The 19,417-nt window shown below is 44.0% G+C and overlaps 1 protein-coding gene across 1 annotated transcript; it reads right to left on the bottom strand.

Moving 5' to 3' along the window:
- Nucleotides 1–735: 735 nt before the first annotated feature.
- slc7a10b (solute carrier family 7 member 10b) lies at nucleotides 736–19,383 on the bottom strand. The gene is made up of 12 exons (XM_005936380.2): nucleotides 19,169–19,383; nucleotides 18,824–19,083; nucleotides 13,896–14,100; nucleotides 12,872–13,023; nucleotides 8,281–8,406; nucleotides 8,041–8,194; nucleotides 6,224–6,347; nucleotides 5,418–5,521; nucleotides 5,231–5,327; nucleotides 4,292–4,441; nucleotides 4,011–4,188; nucleotides 736–3,932 (listed from the first exon to the last, which is right to left on the bottom strand). The coding sequence occupies exons 2-12, from the start codon at nucleotides 18,963–18,965 to the stop codon at nucleotides 3,802–3,804; spliced, it is 1,563 nt and encodes a 520-aa protein (XP_005936442.1). The 5' UTR covers nucleotides 18,966–19,083; nucleotides 19,169–19,383; the 3' UTR covers nucleotides 736–3,801.
- Between the last annotated feature and the right edge of the window lie 34 nt (nucleotides 19,384–19,417).

Below are 19,417 nucleotides of genomic sequence, written 5' to 3'. Positions count from 1 at the left end.
CCTGTTTAAAATAGCTTATGTTTAAACCTCTGCATGCTTTTAACTTTTATCTGTTACTCTTATTATTGTGTATATTGTGTATTTATTGTACAGTGTCCTTAGGTGCTCTGAAAGGCGCTATTTTTAAATAAAATGTATTATTATTATTATTATTATTATTATATAGCCTGAAGTTGGGTCTATGGTAAAACCGCCAGCAGCATCCTCTCTCTGTGACTGCAACAAACATGCTCCTGATGACTTCCTGATTTAATCATTAGTTTCAAGTCTCATTCAATAAAAAATGATATTAATTTTGTAATTTCTAGTCCCTCTGTGACTTGCATTGATCTGTTGTGGCTCTTCATCATAACGGAGCGATACGGCGTCTGCATCACTGCAGAGGCTGCGTCAGTCTCTTGCTCTCCTCTTACTCAAGAACAGCACACAAGATACTGCAGCTTCTCATCAGCACAGAGCCCAGCCCTGCGTCTGGATAACAACCATGGCCTCTGACTTGGAGGTGTGAATTCTCATCCCTGCTGCTTTACACTGCAAATTGCCATAACCTGAGGGATTAAAAATCATTTGGGATAACTATGACTCATTAAGTGCACAGTGTAGTGGATTATACTAAATGGTGTAACAAAAAACACATGAATAAAAGGGCGCACATAGAAATGTTAAGGCTTCCTCGTACTGTTATTGTCCAACAGCACAGCTGCTTGAGAGCAAACACAGAAAAACACACAGTCATAAAAAGAAAGTACACTCTCTTTTAATTTTAGGGTAGACATCATAAAAACTCAGCTGGTCCTTAGAAGGTTTTAAAATTAGGTCAGCTTCAGATGAACATTATTACACATCACACTGTGTCAGTATTTACTGAACAAATGAGGCCAAAACACAGAAGCAGTGTGTGAAAAAGTCCATCCTCACTGCTTCCATAGGAATTAAAAGGTGAGTTAATCAGATGCACCTGAGTAGATGATCCTCAGCCGGTGTAAGCACCTCTATAAAAGCTGAAGTTGTGGCAGTTTGCTGGTTTGGAGGTGAAAACCCCCCCATCAAGATCTCCATCTCTGACTCTACAGGCTTCAGTAGAGTCAGGGACAGCATCACAGCGTGGCTCAGGTTTATGAAGCTGAAAATGAACAAACCTCGAGACAATGTCCTTTGGACAGGTGGAGATATCTCTCCATAATTTACAAAACTAAACACCCCATAGCAGCTGTCAGCATGGTGGTGTAGGGATGATGATCTGATTAGACCACAAACTCCTCTGTATACCAAAGTATTCTAGAGTCAGTGTGAGGCCGGGTGTCCCACAGCTGAGGCTTGGACCAAACTGGGTCTTCAGCAGGACGATGACCCAAGCACAGCAGCAGAACGGCTGAAGAAGAAAAGCATCGAGCTGCTGCAACGGTCCAAAGTCCAGTCCTCAAAGAGCTTAATGCTGCAAACCTCAATGAGGCAAAGAAAACAAAACTCCTCCACAGTGATGTGAGAGACTGATAAGTCACACAGGAAATCATCACTGCAACTTATTACTGCTAAAGGAGCTTCTCGAAGCTGCTGAATGCATGAGGCCCGTTTCTGCATGCTGCCTCGTGCTGCTGACACAGTGTAATATGTTTAGAACCTGCTAAAGACCAGATGATTTTTTATGTCCTAATCCAGAAAACCTTAGAACTGAAAGAGGGTCTTGTTCACAGTTTCTTAGAATAACACGTTGCATAATCAGAAACTGCACAGAGCAGGAAATTGAAGAAAGATGGTTTTGTACTGTTAGCAAAGGTGAGAAGCTTTGCTAACAGTACAGCTCCAACCTGACCAGCAGATGTGACTGCAAGAAGGGCCAATTCTGTCTCAGTAACATCCTGCATTAGCAATACTTTACATGCATAACATAAAGTGCCACAGCGTGTTAGACTGCTGTGGATTACACAAATCCTATGTCTGAATGCACTCACGGTCACAGCATCGTGTGATCCATCCATGAGAGCAGCAGGTAACGTGAGCACAACTAGTTTGTTAGCAACATTTTTTAAGCTTGAGTTTGCCCTCGGTCTTTTGGATGTGCCAGTGCTTTGTGCTCCGTCTGGTTTATTTACAGCAGGTTTCTTTTTATAGTGACACAGAAACAGTCAACAGGACACCAAAGTAATTCTCAGACAATCTATGCAACAAACAAAGCAAAAAGGCACTCACAAATATATTAAAATCTCTAACAGTGAATCAGTTAATACACCACATTTTATACACATTTCACCAAATAAAGAGCTTTTCACACCAAGTCTGAAATTTTCACTGAACACCTACTCTGACGTCTTGCACACAGTCTGTAATGTCATCCTTTCCTAACGTTACTTTTCTATTTATTTAAAAAGTAAAATCTGTAACTCATTCTGATTAACATGTAACAGTTTGGGGGCTGATGTGGTGGTTTAACGTTTGTCTTACACACACAAGCTCCCTGGTTCAAGACCAGGAGGAGGAGCTACAAACCTACAGGGTTAAGATTATACCAATCCCAAACCTGGATTAATGGGGGGGTGGGGGCTGCAGCTTCACCAAATTGAAATATGCAGCTCCATCTGCTGTGGTGACTCCTTGGGACAACGAGAAGGTGTTATTATTAATGTTGCAGCTCCATATTTACAGTCAAGGACTCTTCTAGAGTAAAATAATCCTTTATTTTATGCACGGCCTTGGTGAAGCCCCACATTTCGTTCACTGTCTGAAACAAGACAGTAACTTTTTTCTGATTGGCTGCCCCAAATAGAAGGTTTGAACAGAAAGTGGGTGGAGTTTAGGTCTAAGATGGCCACATTAGGAATATCTGTGCTTGCTGACATCATACAGAGCCATGTGTGTGCCATTCCCAAATTTCCCATATTTCATATGAACTTCCAGCACAGCAGATGTATGACTACAAATAAGGAAAAGCAGAATCAGTCCACTTTATTAGAGCAGCAAGGAAAAAAAATCTCTCCCAGGACTCAAACTGTGAGCAGCGAAATGATTAATGCCGCTGCCAACGCCTCCTGCCTCCAAATGTGGATCATTTTCCCCATTTAAACATGTAAAATCTTCATTTTTAATGCATGGGAACTAATCAGCAGATAGTAGATTGTTCTGAAGAAAAATTTTGCTCAGGCAAATGAAAATAAATGGGGCAAATATCCAAGAAGACAGACAAAAAAAACAAAATTTATCACAACAGCTATCTTTGACTTCAGCCTAGGTTCTAAATCTAGCCAAATCTAAAGCATCTAGCCTGCTGTTCCAGGATAACTTCTTTATTGGTGTATCTTAAAAGAGCCCCGTGACATACTGGTGGCATGGATGGATCTGAAAATGAGAAAGGAGTTTGTTGTTTTTAGTGACTTTAACAAACAATGTGCAAGTTTTTTTTGCAGTTTTCCAACTGTAGGAAAAACTTGGTGTGAAAAGACCTGAAGGCACAATAAAATACCAGCAACATTCAGAGAGAGTCACTGTTCTGTCGTGTTACCAAAGGAGGAACAGATGGTTCCAAAGTGGAAATAAAAAGTCCGTCCACGGCGTGAAACTGTTGGCATTAGGATGGTGTACTTGAAGACTTAGTAGAAAAGTAGATGGAGAGAAAAAAATTGTACGCAGCCCACACAGAACAGCGAGCATTCCACTCAAGTTTAGAAAAACAAAAATCAGAGTCTCAAAGGTTCAAAAATCAGACAGAGCTCCCATGACTGGAACAGGTGTCTGGACTTGTTTGATGATCAGTAAAAACAGGATAAAAAAAACCCCAGAAGATCTTTTTGTTTCCAGATAAGAGTTTTAAGAATTGACAGACACGCTTCCCCTGCCTGATGAGCGGTCAGTCCACTCCGGAGGACTGGCGAGCTCGATGGGGTCGAGCTGAGGAAAGACCACAAAACACAACCTCTGGCCCACATGTGTCGCCCTCTCTGCAGAAAGATAAAATCACAAGTTGTATTAAAACAAGTCAAATTAAACCCTACAAAGTAATTTCTTTAGAAACTCACCAATGAAGTTATAGATACACTTTGGTTTCTCTTTCCAATGCACACCCAGGAAGTAGACAGGTACACCCGTAAGCATGATGACTAGTCCAACACCGCAAACCACTGGCTCAGAGTAAAGACTGAATCCCAGCAGCACTGCCCAGAACATCAAGTAGCACACAGGAACCAGCAGGTTCACCTGTAGAAGACAGCAAGTACATGATGGGAAGTCAGTGAAACCTGACGAGTTGCAGATATGAACAGTTAACAGGTAACAGATGGTAGAAGCCTGCTGGGTTCACCTTGATGGGTCGGTACAAGTTGGGTTTCTTCCAGCGGTAGTGCAGCAGGCCTGCGATGGTAACACCGTATGACAGGTAGTTGATGAAGGAGACGTAGTTGATCAGATTGTGTGTCTCTCCAATGCAGAGTATGATGATGGTGGCTGTGCACTGTAACACAAGGTTAGACGTGGCTGCGTGAACATGACTGAAGAAGAGTTTTTGAAAGTTTTTCCCGCATGCAGACTTTGGTTGGACGGGCCACTTTGGTAACACCCAGCAAAGTCAATCTGGTGACCAACTTTAACATTTTAAGTCTATATTCGCTGTATGTCCGCTTAAACCAGGATGTGGCTTTATTCTGAGTTATAAGAAAAACAAGAAATCAGAAAAATAATAAGAAAAATTTGACCGTTTTCTTTTTGTTTACCTTTGTTTAGCTATTGTAACAGGTTCTCTTGCCATCTATGGACACTTGTTTTAGAAACCATGCCAAGTTTTTTCACAACACTGTGCCTCCCCAATTCAGCTCCTTTTGTCCCGGACAAACCCCCAAACTGGTTAAAGAAGGGAGTCCACACAAGCAGTTTGTTTACATTTTTAAAAAAAGGTTTTAAAAACCTTTGGTACCAAAATTGGTCACTCTCCTGCAGACTGACACATCTGTTTGTGGAAATCTATTTAACCGTAGCTGTAGGTTCTGGAGGAAAAGAAAATAATTATTTTTTTAAATATGCAAACACTTTTTGACTTTGTTTGATTTTTTAAAAGCTACAAATCTGATACGCTGATAGCGCTGGGTTCAGGGTTAGAGGTAATGGGACTTAAAGCTCACAGAGTTAGGGAGAAATTTTATAAAAATACTTAAAAACAGCACTGTGCAGTTAAAAACAATTAAAATACTGTTTATGTGTAGAAAGCACTGAAACTGAGACTTCTGTAATATCAATGTGTACATACGCAGACGAGCAGGGCGGGGATGGGCGTACATTTCTTATAGTGGATCATGGCCAGCAGGCTGGGGAGGTGACCTTCTCTAGCTCCCGAGAAGCACAACCTGTTGATAGGAAAACCAGCCCGAACTTAGCAGCTGCTTCAGAGCTGGGTCATTATTTAAAACCACAGAAAAACAGGAAGTCCGGCTCACCTGGAAGACGTGAACAGGTAGCCGTTGATTCCTCCAAAGGTAGACAGAGCCACAGAGATCGGCATGATGACGGAGAACATTCCCAGCAGCTTCTCACCAAATGTCTGGAGAGCAGAACAACAGAAAGATTGACCAACACGCTCAGACCACAGCGGTGTTCTTTTAATCTGTTCCCGCAGACTCTGATTGGCTGAGCTAAGCTGAAATAGATTGCCTCACTTTTAAGCACACTGGAACAAAGGGACAGGTACCCATGAGTCTGATTCAGTCAGAATCAACCAAACTTTCTTTTTCATCAGAACGTTGGGATATGAAGACACTTTTTGTTGAGTTTTGTTTTCTTGACTTTGAGTCCTCTCCACAACCAAAGCTTAACACTGATTGGTTACTGATTGCATGTATACGTGTAAAGGTTTTACAATGTGTTGTGGGAGGGTTTTCAGTCTGTGTGTGCATATTTGACTACTTTGTCAATCCTAGATGTTAATGTATTTTATAGGGTATTTAGTATGTGGTGGTCTCTCCAACACTGGGGGATTTAACTCAGCTGCATAACCAGCACAACATGTCAGAGTAAAAATGTGTAAATTTAGCTGTGGGAGGGCCTACCCCTTTAATAGTGGTTAACTTTACCTGGTTCATCAGGCTACGTCTCCAAATGCAGGCTTTGTCTGTCTTTGTGTTACACATGACTGCTCCCTTTCTACCTTTCCCCTCGAAACACAATTTAAAAAGCAGTTTGGTTGCATGAACACGTCATTTTCAGCAGAGTTGGACATCGAGACCATGATTTCCATGTTACTCACTACAGCCACAGCATTGGATGACAGCAGCTCCTCGGGCGACATGGAGGAGAAGTAGGCGATGTTGGTGAGCGTGTACACAAAGGTCACCAATGGGATGGAGATGTAGATGGCACGAGGTAGATTCCTGACCGAGGCCACGCACCATGCACAAACGACACAGTCCAAACCAAAACATTTACAACCACATGTGAAGTTGAGGGATGAGCTTTTCAAGCAGGAAGGTCTGGTGGTCAGCTCACTGAAACGAGTGAGCTGACCACCAGACAGCAGACTCCTATCAAAGTGGAAATATTCGGCTTATTTCCCGTCATATATGGCACGTCCCTGTGGTGCATGTTCGGAATACTTTAATTATCCCCAAGGAAATTATGTGGTTGCTCCAAGACATTAACAGTAACAGACTTAACTAATTAAATAATACAATACTTTACAAAGTTTACAGATTTAAGAAAAAGCACTAATATATTTTAACTCTAACCTGTGAAACTTTTACTGTAGAGCATGAAATTAAAGTTTTAGATGAATGTCTGCACAGGAAGTCCCTGTGAGACAGAATCTCAGGCTTCACAGTTTTTTTTTTACTCCTAGCTCTGTATGATGTCACGGAGAGGGGATGTCCCTAATTTGATCATCTCAGGCAAAGAGCCCCACCCACTTCTCTTCCAATTTTCCATCAACCGATCAGAAGAAAGTTGATTTAAAAGGGGAGGAGCTAAACGTCTGTTTCAGACAGAGGATGAGCTGAGGGTCTGCAACACAGAGACCCTCAGAGGAGGATTATTTTGAACTGTGACTCATGCAAAGCTCCTCTAGCAGAGTCCAAGAATGAAAACATGGAAATGAGCAGAAAGGATCCACTTTAAAGGAAGTTGCATATATCTATATTTTACTCACATATTTGGTAACACTTTGTAATAACCATCAGTGATAAATGGCAACCTGACAGTTAACTAAACTGTAGTACTGTTCCAAGCAGTGGAAAAATCATAAAATAATAAATAGTTAAATGATTATTTTACATGAAAACTGCTGCGGCCTCACAGGCCTTCAGCATCGGTCCTGTGTGTAATACATTACTTTTTTAAGTAACTCCAACAGTGAAGAGCCGAGGGGCAGACAAAAGGAAACAGAAGTCCCTCTGACTCATCAATGTACACCAGCTGTATGGTTTCCGATCCATTTACCTATTACTGAACATAAAAGTTAATTAACTAGAAATTTTCCATTTATTAACCCTGTGAGGTCTCATCAGCAATGACCTTAAGCCTCATTCTTTCCTACTAGATGTCATTTTTCTGTTGTTCTTGTGTGAACCTGTAAGCCTCACAGCCGGTTTTTATAAAGTGTTACCACGTCTTATTTAACACGGTCGTGGTGAATAAAAACGGAGAAATAATGAGGATCATGGAGCATCACTCTGCTGAAAAAAGAAAGTTGTAGCAGCCAAAAACAAACATTAAAGGAAGTGTTAGACATCATTTGGTTTGATTGACGGAGGATTACAAAAGTGCAAGATTAGTTTTCAGATTATATTTTGGTCTCAGCAGTTGTCGATTAATCTGCAGAACAAAAAAAATTGCAGCACATTAACAATCTCATTTGCTAAGTAGGACCTTTTGATGAGTTGGTGGTGATCTGGTTACTGTAAGCAGGCTAGTTTCTCACTTTCCAGTCTCCTTGATTTTCCTCGATGTCTGACGTTTCCTTTAAAGTTTCATTTGGATGAAGTTCTCGTGTTTGGGCACTTACATATCTTCAGAACGTTCCCAATAATTTGTGAAAGCAAAACCACGGTGATGAGAAGTGTGAATATTCACCGTCTGGGTTCGACCACCTCCTCTGTCACATAGTTGAGGAAGTTCCAGCCGCTGAAGGCGAAGGACGCCTGCAGGAAGGCGAGCGCGATCTGCCCAACCGACGGCGTCCTCTCCAGAGAGAAGGCCACCTGAGGCGTCAGCGCCTCGTAGTTTCCTGGTGGTTACATGAGACATCAGAGCTTTTAGCTTTACCTCAGGAAGTGGAAAAGTGTCAGATCTGTTGAGGGCTGGCAGATTTACCATTGAAGATCTGGACCAGACCAACTACAATGATGAGGCCCAACGCCATCAGCTTCCCCACCGTGAAGACGTCCTGGATCCTGGTGGCCATGCGGACGCTGGAGCAGTTCACCCAGGTCAGCAGCACTGAGCCGAGCACAGAACCTCGTTAACGACACACTCGGGAGGACAGAGAGTGCTCAGAACATCTCTACAGTTTAAAGGTCAAACTTGGCACGTCTCCATTAAAGATCAAAAACTATCAGCTGATTCTGAGGGGGGGAGGGCGTTTTATTACTGCAGAAAGCTCTCCTCAGGAAATGAATGCTTAGGATTTGTTATTTTCTTTCTGCACAGCTAAATAACCTCCACACATTAATGAGACTTTTAAATGAAGCACCAATAAGCAGTAACGTGTCTCCAAGCTCAATCCTTCTGGGCTCAGGTGCTCCTGTTCACAGCTGCATGCTGGAGGTCACCGCTCTGTGGAGCCATGTCTGGGCTGAGAGTTAAAGAATAATGAAGGAAAAAAGTTTAAAATTTAAGCCCTCCTTCACATTTCCCAAAGCCCTATGGTGGGCCCTCGGGGCTTATGTTTGACAGCCCTGATCGGGGGGAAGGACAACTCTGATTTCTTTGAGAGTCAAGCAAAAGGCTATGGAAGTCAATCCAGACAGAAACATCTGGAGTGGAACCTCTAAGCTGCTAGTGATGGCCTTTCCTCAAGGCAAGGAGGAAAGGCCTCCTGGAGTAAGACCTGTCTGGGTAAGAGGACAACACAGGTTTGGATTACCAGTCCCCGTCTGACTGGGACTGAGCTGGACATCACTGGAGACTGACCAAAGGTTGCTGGTCTGGACTGAGATCAACACATAAAGCTGGTGGAGTGCTCCTTTAATAAGATCAGCAGCAGTATCTGGTCCCCATCCCGCGGTCCCAGTGCGGGTGCTCTCACCGGCAGTGGGCGGCAGCAGCCGGTTACCCTGGGAGGCAGGAATGTGGGAAAAGGCCGAGTGAGAGAGGGCGTGATTGTTTCACCTCGTCTATCACTGTCAGCGGCTTTCCCCTGCTCGCTCTCATGGTGGCCTCGCTCTCCGGCACAAAGGCAGGCTGTCAGCCACACAAAACAAACCACTTCCGTTGCGAAGGGCGAACAAAACCGTCTGGGTGCCCCTCGGCCACCCTCCGAGGAGGCCGGATCGAGCTCACGTTTCAGGATCCCGTTCCAAGAACGAGTGTGAAGGAGGGCGTCAGGAGTCCAGCTGTCTCTCTTCAGATTCCAGCTCAGACGTTATTTACTCATTGATCAGGCATTTGCAGCCGGTTACAAGACATCAACCAATTAGGCAGCCCGAGGGGTCGTGACCTCTGCTCGGGCTCTTCTGTCGTCCTCACTGACTGTCCTTAAACGTCTAATGACACTCGCTATCTTTGAATCAATTCTTGATAAAAACAGCTGAATTTTTCGAGTCACACCTTGTTTTTAAGATTTTTTCTCAGATCTAAGAGTTTTTATTTTACCCCACTGGATTAGTGAACTTACAGAGTTTTTATAGCCAGCCTTTCCAGTCACTCCATAGTGTAGTAGCTTACACATCTACCTAACAAGCCAAGGTCATCAGTCCAAACCCAGGAGGAGACAGTCCCCTCACGGACAACTTCACAGTGAAAGGAATGGGACCAGAGAGTTAGCTTATGTCCTCCATGTTAATGTGTCTAACAGCTTAATTCAGTGCTGACAAGCAGTAACTGTTTGAGACATTCAGACAGTCTTTGTAAAGGTCCAGGTAGCATGGAAATGACCCTGTACTGACAGTTTACAGCCATCTATTAGATTCCTGTTGTTATGTGCTGGAGTACAAATGTATATAAAAAACTGGCTTTGTTAAAAGAGCTGCACTTCCTCTGATGTCCGAAGTTCAAAGTACCGCAGAAAAACAGATGTTTGCAGCTGATACAAACACAGTTTTGCTCTCTATAGACAGACTTCGCTCAGCTAACTGTGTTGTGTCTGTGCTGTTGTCACTTCTACCTCCATATAACACACACGGTGACCAAAATTTCAGCACTGAGGTTTCATGACCGGACCTCCCAAAACCAATCACGTGTGACTTTAAGTGCACTTTTATACACAGTTTATAAATACATGAAACTGCCATGATTTGAACTGTGTAACAGAAATGCTGGACAGCCGTGAGAGGGCAGAAAATCTGCAGAGCCGAAGAGCAGAGAAAGCAGCCGGGTCACTTTTCTCGCCGTCTTTCTTCTCGTTCTTTACACAGAGCTCACTTCATGTGTGAACAACTGAGTTTAACAGCATGAAAGCCTTCGACGAGGGTTTGTTCAAAAGTGTGTGCCATTATGCTCATTTCTACCATTCACTGCACTTTGTCGCTCTCTATGAAGGCAGACTTTTGACTCTGCTTTGGAGTGTAGCCTTTCAGAGCAGCTATAAACACTCAGCTGTGTGCAAACTGTTTGCTTTCAAGCAGAATGTGAAACAAACATCCCTCTGCTGCTGCTTCTTCAGTTCATTCACACCCTGAGCACCAAACCGCTCTATAGAAACTGTAAACTGCCACACACATGACGCTGAATAATGGACCCACTGACAGACAAAACATGGATAATCTTTGATTCGGAGGGTTTAAATGATTTTAGCTCATCTCATCTCCTGGTCCTGCTCTTCTTCCTCCTCCAGGATTCCAATGCATTTTTTATTAGAAGCATTTTAACACACTTTACTCTCCTCTGACATTCAAGTAATGCTGCATCACTGCTCTCTGGGGCACAGAGGGAAGATGAGCACACAACGAGCAGCACGGCAGACTCGCAAGCCGCAATCTGCAGCTCCATGACGTAATTCTCCACGCTGCATCACACCGAACATGTGATTTTTTTTATTAAAGGCTTTTTTTACACAGAATTTCTGCCTTATTCATTCTTCCCGTTGGCCGCTCCACACAAAATCCCCCAAATCTGGAAACACATTCAAGCTCTGTTAAAAAGAGCAACCAGTATGTTTCTGATCAGCACAGCTGTTTCTAAAGATGAATGCTGAGCAGCAGTATCATGGGACACAGCTGAGGTCAGAGGTTTCCATCCACTCATCACAGGCATGAACCTCACAGTCATTTTGGGCTTTTAATGATTTCTTTGAGCGGTTCTTCTTCCAGGATGGACAGTTTTAAAAAACTTAAAAACAGGATCTGGGTGCTCAAGTCTGAATTGATTTTGATGTTTACGTGCACATGCTGAAAGCTTGTGATAAATGATGTTGGAGGTTCTATAATGTCTTTAAACTTGGCCGAGGCCTGTTAGCTTCTCATTAGTGATCATGGTTAATTACGGCTGACAGATTCTCTCTGCAGCATAAAAAGGATTTGTTTGACAGCATTCACTGGATTGACCAATACTGGGAACAACGGGAAAGTCCAGCCAGTCTCAGTGAAGATCTGAAAAGCAGAAGTGCAGATTTACACAAGTTGGGAAAGTCTCTCTGAGCCGTTTCTGAGCAAGGATCCAAGATCACACAAGTTACTCAGATCTGTCCCCACTGAGGTCTGGGAGACACCCAGACCCCTCAGATGACAGGAAACTGGTTAGGATGTTCAGGAACTACCCGGGCCATTATTATGTTATGTTCAGGAACATAGCCTGCCATTGGACTAGAATCTGCTGGAACACCAGTGTCACTTCCACAGTGAAGCCAGTCTCACATCTCCATGGACCAAGAAAGAAGCTCCTGCTCCAAAATCAACGAGCTCAACTGAAATCTGCCCACGTGGACGAGCCAAACGGCGTCTGGAGAAAAGTTTGATGGTCAGACGAGACAAAGGTGGAGCTGATTGGAGGAGCAAAGGTGAGGCTTTCAACCATGAGAATACTGCAGCTGTGACGCATGGCGGTGGCAGCATCACGCTCTGGGCTGTTTCACTGCCAGTGGTTCTGGTACATTAGACAAAGTGGATGGAATAAAGAAGGAGGACTACCTCCACAATCTTTAACTTCTCCAACCAACAGCTAGACGGGTGAAACTTGGACACAGTCTTGGGTTCCAACAGGACAATGATCCCAAACACTGCATTTGGATAAACCAAGTTAGCATTAAGCTTATGGAATGGGCCTCCCAAAGCCTCGACCTCAACGCTGCTGAAAATTTGTGGTATAAGCTTAACGGTTGAGTCTGTGACAGGAAACCAAACAATATACATGAACTCTACTGACTTTTCCAAGAAGAGCGGTCACCAGAATTATACCAGAAGCCTGTTGATGGATACCAAAAGGATCTTGGTTGAGGTACAACAAATATTAATGGAGGTGTCTGTATATTCTGATACGCCACGAAAATCTGCCATTTGAATCAAACAGTCTAAAGGCACCTTTTAGAAAAAGTTTCTGGGACAACGAATTTGGTTGGAAACGTGTTTCATCACTACAGCGTCCGAGGTGTTGCCTGTTATATACATCCCGATTGGTACTGCATCTCCTGTGGGCCTGAAGGATCGACCTTATAAGTTTTCCACAGAAGACAAAACAATGAAGCAATTCTTCTGACTTGATGAACTGGCCTCACACTGATCAAAGTGTGTTTGATAAAGTTATCACTCACGGAGACAGGTGGCAGACAGCATCCGTGTCGCCATGTACGGTGGAACGCAGTTTGGGAAGACCGGCTGCAGTACGTAGCTGGAGAAGGTAAGCGCGATGACGGCCAGCGTGGTCGGATACATGATGAGGACGGCGCTCCACAACAGGAGGAATCTGGAAGAGAGAAGGAGCTTCAGTGACAAACACAGATTCAGAAACTCCCCATAACTCAGCAGGACAGCAAAACACGAGGCAAAGCCCTCGCCGTGGATTTCACTGGTGAATATAAAAAAGACCACGTCCAGTGTGAGTGCAGCTAAAGAACCTCTAGACTTCTGGAGTCTTCATGGCACTCGTAAGACAGTCCAGAATAACCGGGCTCTGTGGCCCAAACTGTTTCCTTTTGTTCGTCATGTCTTTGACAGGACTGAAACGGGTTTCTATTGCAGCGAAATATCTCTCTGTATCATGAACCACTTTAGGGCATCCTCCAGTTTGATTTGGGGTGTGAAGCGAGCAGCAGCAGCAGCGTCCTGATGGCATCACCTTCATCCACCACAACGAGACGCTTCTGCTACACACATTCGAGTTAATGAGTCTGCGTCCTTCCAAGGAAGTGTCGTAACTAGAAAAATTTACATGAACAACAACTCAGAAAGTTTTTGGTACACAACCTGCCTGTATGACGGCAGAACGTAAATGTTTGGTTGATGGTAAGAACCTGCTGGTTAGCTGTGCTAATTCATGTCTTCCATATCTGTCTCCATGTGTAGTATGAAGCTACATCCATTACCTGTCCATGCAGACTGACCTACATTGGTCAAAAAAGTTATTTACTGGCATTAACCCTGATAAAAAGTCATATTTCTTTATTGTACAGTACTGTGGCAAAGAGTTTGCTCCTTTTCTCTTTTATGTTATTTCCACATTTGAACTTAAAAGCACTTATAGCGATCTCAGGTTAGTCTCAGGCCCCTGACATTTAGATTTCCATCATCCTAATCCTAATTCAGTGAAGAGTACTGGACACACAAAGGGTCACTCACCCCGTCAGACCTCCAAATATCTCTGTGACGTAGGAGTAGTCGCCCCCAGATTTGGGAATGGTGACGCCCAGTTCAGCATAGCAGAGGGAGCCCAACGCAGCGATGCCGCCTCCCAGCACCCAGACCACTAAAGCCACTCCCACCGAGCCCGAGTGCTCCAGGACACCCTTAGGAGAGATGAAGATCCCGGAGCCGATGATGTTCCCTATCAGACACATTTAACAGGAGTCAATATCTTTAATATCTTGTATGTTGAATAACCCAGGTCACATGAGGTATGAGTCACTTTGGGGTGCTTTGTTGGTGAGCTGTTATGGTTGCCATGGTTGCCATTAGTTTTTTAATCATCCCTTGTGTTTTCTTACTTCTCATGCCTTTTTTCTTGTCCTGTCTATGTCATTATGTTTCATGTTAGTCTCCTGGTTACTTCCTGGTTTACTTTGTTAGTTTTTTCCTGGTTTTGTTAGGCCTGTGATAGATGGGTGACCTGTCCGGTGTGAGCCCTCCCACCTTGCCCTGGGACACCTGAATTTGATAACCAGAAGATGGCTGGATGGATAATGTCTCATATTGTCAAACGCTTTGACTCCTCTCTCTTAATCTTTGTTTTTCTTTTGTTGTTGTTGTTGTTTTGGGCGGGGGACATATTGTACATTCATTTGTATTCATGTATTCTGGTGACACAGACATGAGGATCAGGGGTTAGTGTGCCTGTCTGCAAGTCAGGTAGAAGTCAGAATTGATTTTGCAGGGGACGCCCAAAGCATCAGCTCTAAGGAAGGATGAAGAGCCTCAAGCTTTATGAGATACATTCAGGAGAATTTGGCTTTTGCTTGCTATCAGTCCAGAAATCTGTCAAATACTAAAAAAGAGTAAATGAGACCCAGAAAACAATGCAAAGAATGAAGCTGGAGGTAGAGACCCCACAGGGTCCTGATTGTTCTCTTATTGGTCACATAGCACCATCCTTCTTGCACGTGCTTCTCACATGTGACTTCTTTGTCAGAGAACATCCTGAACATTTCTACTGCTCCAAAGTCCAAACTGGTCCCCTCTGAGTTTATATAGAGGACATAAAGACACAAAGAGCTCCATAACAGAGTGAGTTAGAGAAGGACATACAGGCCATAACTCAGGATGGGAACAATTCCTCCTGCCCAGAGCCTCAGTATGCAGCGTGGAGTACCAGTAGATCCGACACATTCAGTCTACAGCACTACCAGTAGCGTGGCAGAAGGCAGCCAAGTGGCACACACAGCCATTACATAACCAGACATAAATTATCCACTCCAGTCTGCAGAGGTGGGAAGTGACCGACTCACCTTCTGCAGCAGCTCATTCCTGCAGCTTCCTCTCTGAAACATGTCAGCGTTGAAGGGATTAAAAGGTCAAGAAAAAAGATTTGAGTTTGTTTTAATCTACAGAAACATGACTTCAGATGCAGAGCTTCCTGCAGCGCGCAGAGCAGCCAGTTTGTTCCCTCCGTCTCTCTGTGAATGGAAAGGTGTTTCAGCATTCTGCACACAAAACCTTCCTCTTGTTCTGGAGGGAAAAAACATAAAGCCAAGTGTGGATGAGGTCCAGTTAGCCAAGACCTGCACCAACATCCACGGAGGCAGCAGGTTAGCAGCCTGGGTTCAATGCCTTGGAGCACTCCATTTACTCGATAATAAAACCACTGTAGGTCGGCCGTAACAGCTGGAATCCTCATTACACACCGGAAAACTGAACTGATCACTTGTGGTGAAAAAGAAATGAAAGACAGCTGCTTTAAACCACAGAAATGTTTCGTTGTGTGCAGAGTGTCGGCCTATCACAGCAGCTTGTTTAAGCCTATAAAACACATTTTAGTTACTCATTGTGTTTTTACCCTGAGGTGAAACCATGTGAGCTTCTTGGATAATAACATGGATGAGCTGATAGAGACTCATCATGAGTGTAGTTTGATGTGTTTCATGGAGACATGGCTGCACTCACACCTCACAGACACAGTGTGGGTACCAGGCCTTTGGAGTTTTTGGGTGGACAGGGACGTTAATCCAAGCGGTAAGAAGGAACTGAGGAACTGGAATAACAGCATGAACCCGGACACGTGACCATGAAGGAACATTGAGGAGACTGTTGTTGTGATTTGGCGTTGTATATAAAAATATAAAATAGAAATCGATTTGAACGTTACTGCTGCTCGGATGTTAAACTTCCGGCTAATGCATCCATATTGTTTGATGAGGGAATTTCCCCCCCATCACTGCTTAGATTCCTCCATCAGCTGATGCAGAGACCATCCACACGACTGTGGTGAACAGCTAGACATACATCTGAATACTTCCTCTAACATCTGTTTCTGCTGCCACAAGGACAGATGAGGAAAATCTTTCCCTGCATCATAAAGATCCTTATTACAGTTTTTTCTTGGTGACTTGTTAAAGATTTATTTCATTTCTATTAAATTCTGCTCCTTCTTTTGTGGAGTTTTTACCTTATTGAGCTATTTTATTTTTATTTAAGCTATACTGTTAGAAGGCATTTTGTGCCTGCTAGTAGACCACAAGGTTAAAATAACCCATCGTGATAACTTAGAGTGACTCTTGTAAGACAGCAAATAGAAAAGGAGACTTTCAGGGCTGTGAATGACTCCAGATCTGATTCTTGTCTTTCTTCCTTGGTCAGATCATCTGCCACCATAGTTTGTGCTTACATCCTATGCTGATGATACACCTCTTTATCTCAGTACCTAACCCTCCACTCAGCTCCTCCCACAATCACTTGCAACTGTCTGCATGAAATCAAAACACGGATGTCATCTAACCTACTCAAACTCAACAGAAATAAAACACAGCTCTTGGTTGTGAGCCCCAGAGTCCGACTCCGGCAGACTAAAAATCTTCTCATTGACATGAACCCCGAGGTTTGCAATCTGGGTGTTGTTCTGGACGCTACGCTCATCATATCTGTCACCACAGCAGCTTTTTTACACCTTTCGATTTTGGCCATTACTCATTGATTCTGTAGCAGACTCTCCTCCGTGCCTCTGTCTCCACCTCGATTATTACAATGAAGTTCTGTTAGAGATTTCCAGCTCCAGTATGTGCAGAACTTATATGCCAGGCTTCTAACTCACGCTGACCTCTGGGAACATATCACCCCCACCTACAAAGCTCCACTAGCAAATCCGTTAATGCTCTGGCCCCTCGTTACCTACTAAGGAAAACCTGCTACTCCACGCTGCTAAGCCGTGGGCCTACTTTCTGTCCCTCACAAGAGAAAGGTCATTTATCCCTATACATCCTAAATGACGTTAATGGGAGAGTAAAATATGGCACAGGTATGTATGGTTGGGTTTATGCACAAAAACAAAATCAGTCAGTCTGTTGGTTTGAAAACGGAAAAAAACAACAAAATCCTGTGTTAAAGTCCAAAGTTCTGCCGACATATACACCAACCACAGCCCCCTCCCTGCATTGATCCACTTCACTGTTTTGCTCCTCTGTGCTATCTAAAGCCACCACGGCGGTCCTCTTGAACCTGGCTCCAGCAGTGAGTGCGTCCCCACAGACTCATGTAAAAACTACACATTTTACAGCACATTTACAGTGATTTTATGTTGTTTTACATTTGACATGTAAAATCACAATCTATTTATGTAAATTTAATGATATTCTAAAATATCATTAAAAGCACACAGTAAAATACTTTTATATTACTTCTTTTTTTTTTACAGTGCAGAAATAAACATGTTTGCAGCCAAGAGACTCTCCAGAGAGTCCTGGGTCTGCTCTGGAACTCGTTTCAGAAGCACCTCACCAGGAGGCCTCCAGGTCTGATTATTGAGGGGGCCATAACCCTCCTAACGCCCTGGAAATTACGCCCCTGGAATCACCGCAACTGGTTTCTTTCAGTGTGGGCAGTTCCTCGCTCTTCGTCCCTAAAGGAGAGCCCAGAAACCCTGGAGAGGAGGCTCATTTCCATTGCTCGTATCTGTGATGTCATTCTCACAGTCCCCACTCAGAGTTTGTGAGTGTAGACGTAGGTAAGAATGCAGATCGGCACCTTTGCTTTCAGACTACGCTCTCATCATCACAGCCCACCGTCAATGATCTTGAGGCCACCATAGTGCGCAGCATCCACTTCTTGGCTGTGTCCAACATTCTGTGGATAAAACCTTTGTACAGAAACTTCAGGCTGTAAACAAGTTTATTTCTCTGCGTGTAAAGCTGGACAGTTTAACATGAGAGTATCTGCCTCAAGTGGACATTAGAGGAACTGCACTTTTTGGCACTTCAGCACCAGGCTCAGTCCCTGAAGGATTCTGTCTGCCAGTGCTGAAGGAAACCTACAGCCATGTATGAGGCTCAGTACAATATAAAAGTTCCTCCTTGTGTCTGTGTGCCAAGCAGAAAAACACAGTTTATATATTTTTTAAAAAGTACTCATTTAGCTTAGATAAACTCTTTTCTGCGCACCACAAGCAGTTTGGATGCTGATTGGCTCACTGCAAACATGCCCAGCATCAAACGGAGGAACAACAAGAGCCCGTTTGAAGCTGACAGTAGTTTTAAGTCAGACTTGAGCTCCTGCAGGCCTCCCCCCTCCATCCACCCTGGATGATGCTCCTCTTTAAAGCTCCCAGCTTCTCCTTCTGCTCCAGCAGACAATGATCTTCTGCTTCACCACAGCCTGCTCCTGGACTTCATGTATTTCAGCCACGTAAGCACTACAACTCAATTTGATGTGAACCCACAACAAATATGGACTCCCTCATTTTTCTACCCCCACAAGCTGTGAGTTTCCTGTGCAGCTTTCAGCTTCTAATCAGCCACAGAGGAGCTGGTCCGTTTCAGCACAGCTCTGATAAAGAACGAGTTTTATGTAAAGTTCTGCTGCACTAAATCAAAAGAAGAAGGAATCTCCTTGTTTTTCAGCCTCACCTATGATGATGGTGCAGGCGCTCAGCAGCCCGATCTCCTTCTTCAGAGTCACTCTGTCGGGGATCTTCTTCTCCTTCTTCCTGCCGTGCGTCCCGGTGCCGTGCGGCCGGGAGCAGATGCTGCCGCTGTTCTGTCCATCCATGTCCGCCTACCCGGGTCCGGTCCGATCCTCCCAGTCCCAGTACTCCCAGTGCTCCTGTCCTCTCCTCACTCCGCATTCATGCAGACTGAATGGGCTGCGCTTGCGCAACAACCTGCCGCTGTCCAGGGTAGAATGTTAAATACCCAGGACTCACCAAGAGGCGTTCAAGGACACCGAGAGGAAAACGGCCCGAGCACTCTCACCTTCTCCCGGTCCTGCCGAAAGGGATTAGTGCAAGACGTTTAAGGACCACAGTCTTCTTTTAGTCTCAGTGATGGAAAGAAACTCCCCAATTCTGTAAGGATTTAAAGACATTTCATATTTTCAAAAGTATTGTCAGTAGCTCATTTGAAAATATATAGAAGAAAGATGAGGTAATATAAAGTTAAAAATATTAATGTAGTCGAGTGTGCCAAATTTCAAAGAGTACAGTGTAACACACACCCCAACAT

Source organism: Haplochromis burtoni, unplaced genomic scaffold, assembly GCF_018398535.1.
Source record: "Haplochromis burtoni strain Fernald_Lab_line unplaced genomic scaffold, NCSU_Asbu1 Contig_210, whole genome shotgun sequence".
NCBI lineage: Eukaryota > Metazoa > Chordata > Actinopteri > Cichliformes > Cichlidae > Haplochromis > Haplochromis burtoni.
The sequence above is the reverse complement of the archived record's forward strand: the minus strand, read 5'-3'. Positions and strand labels throughout refer to the sequence as shown.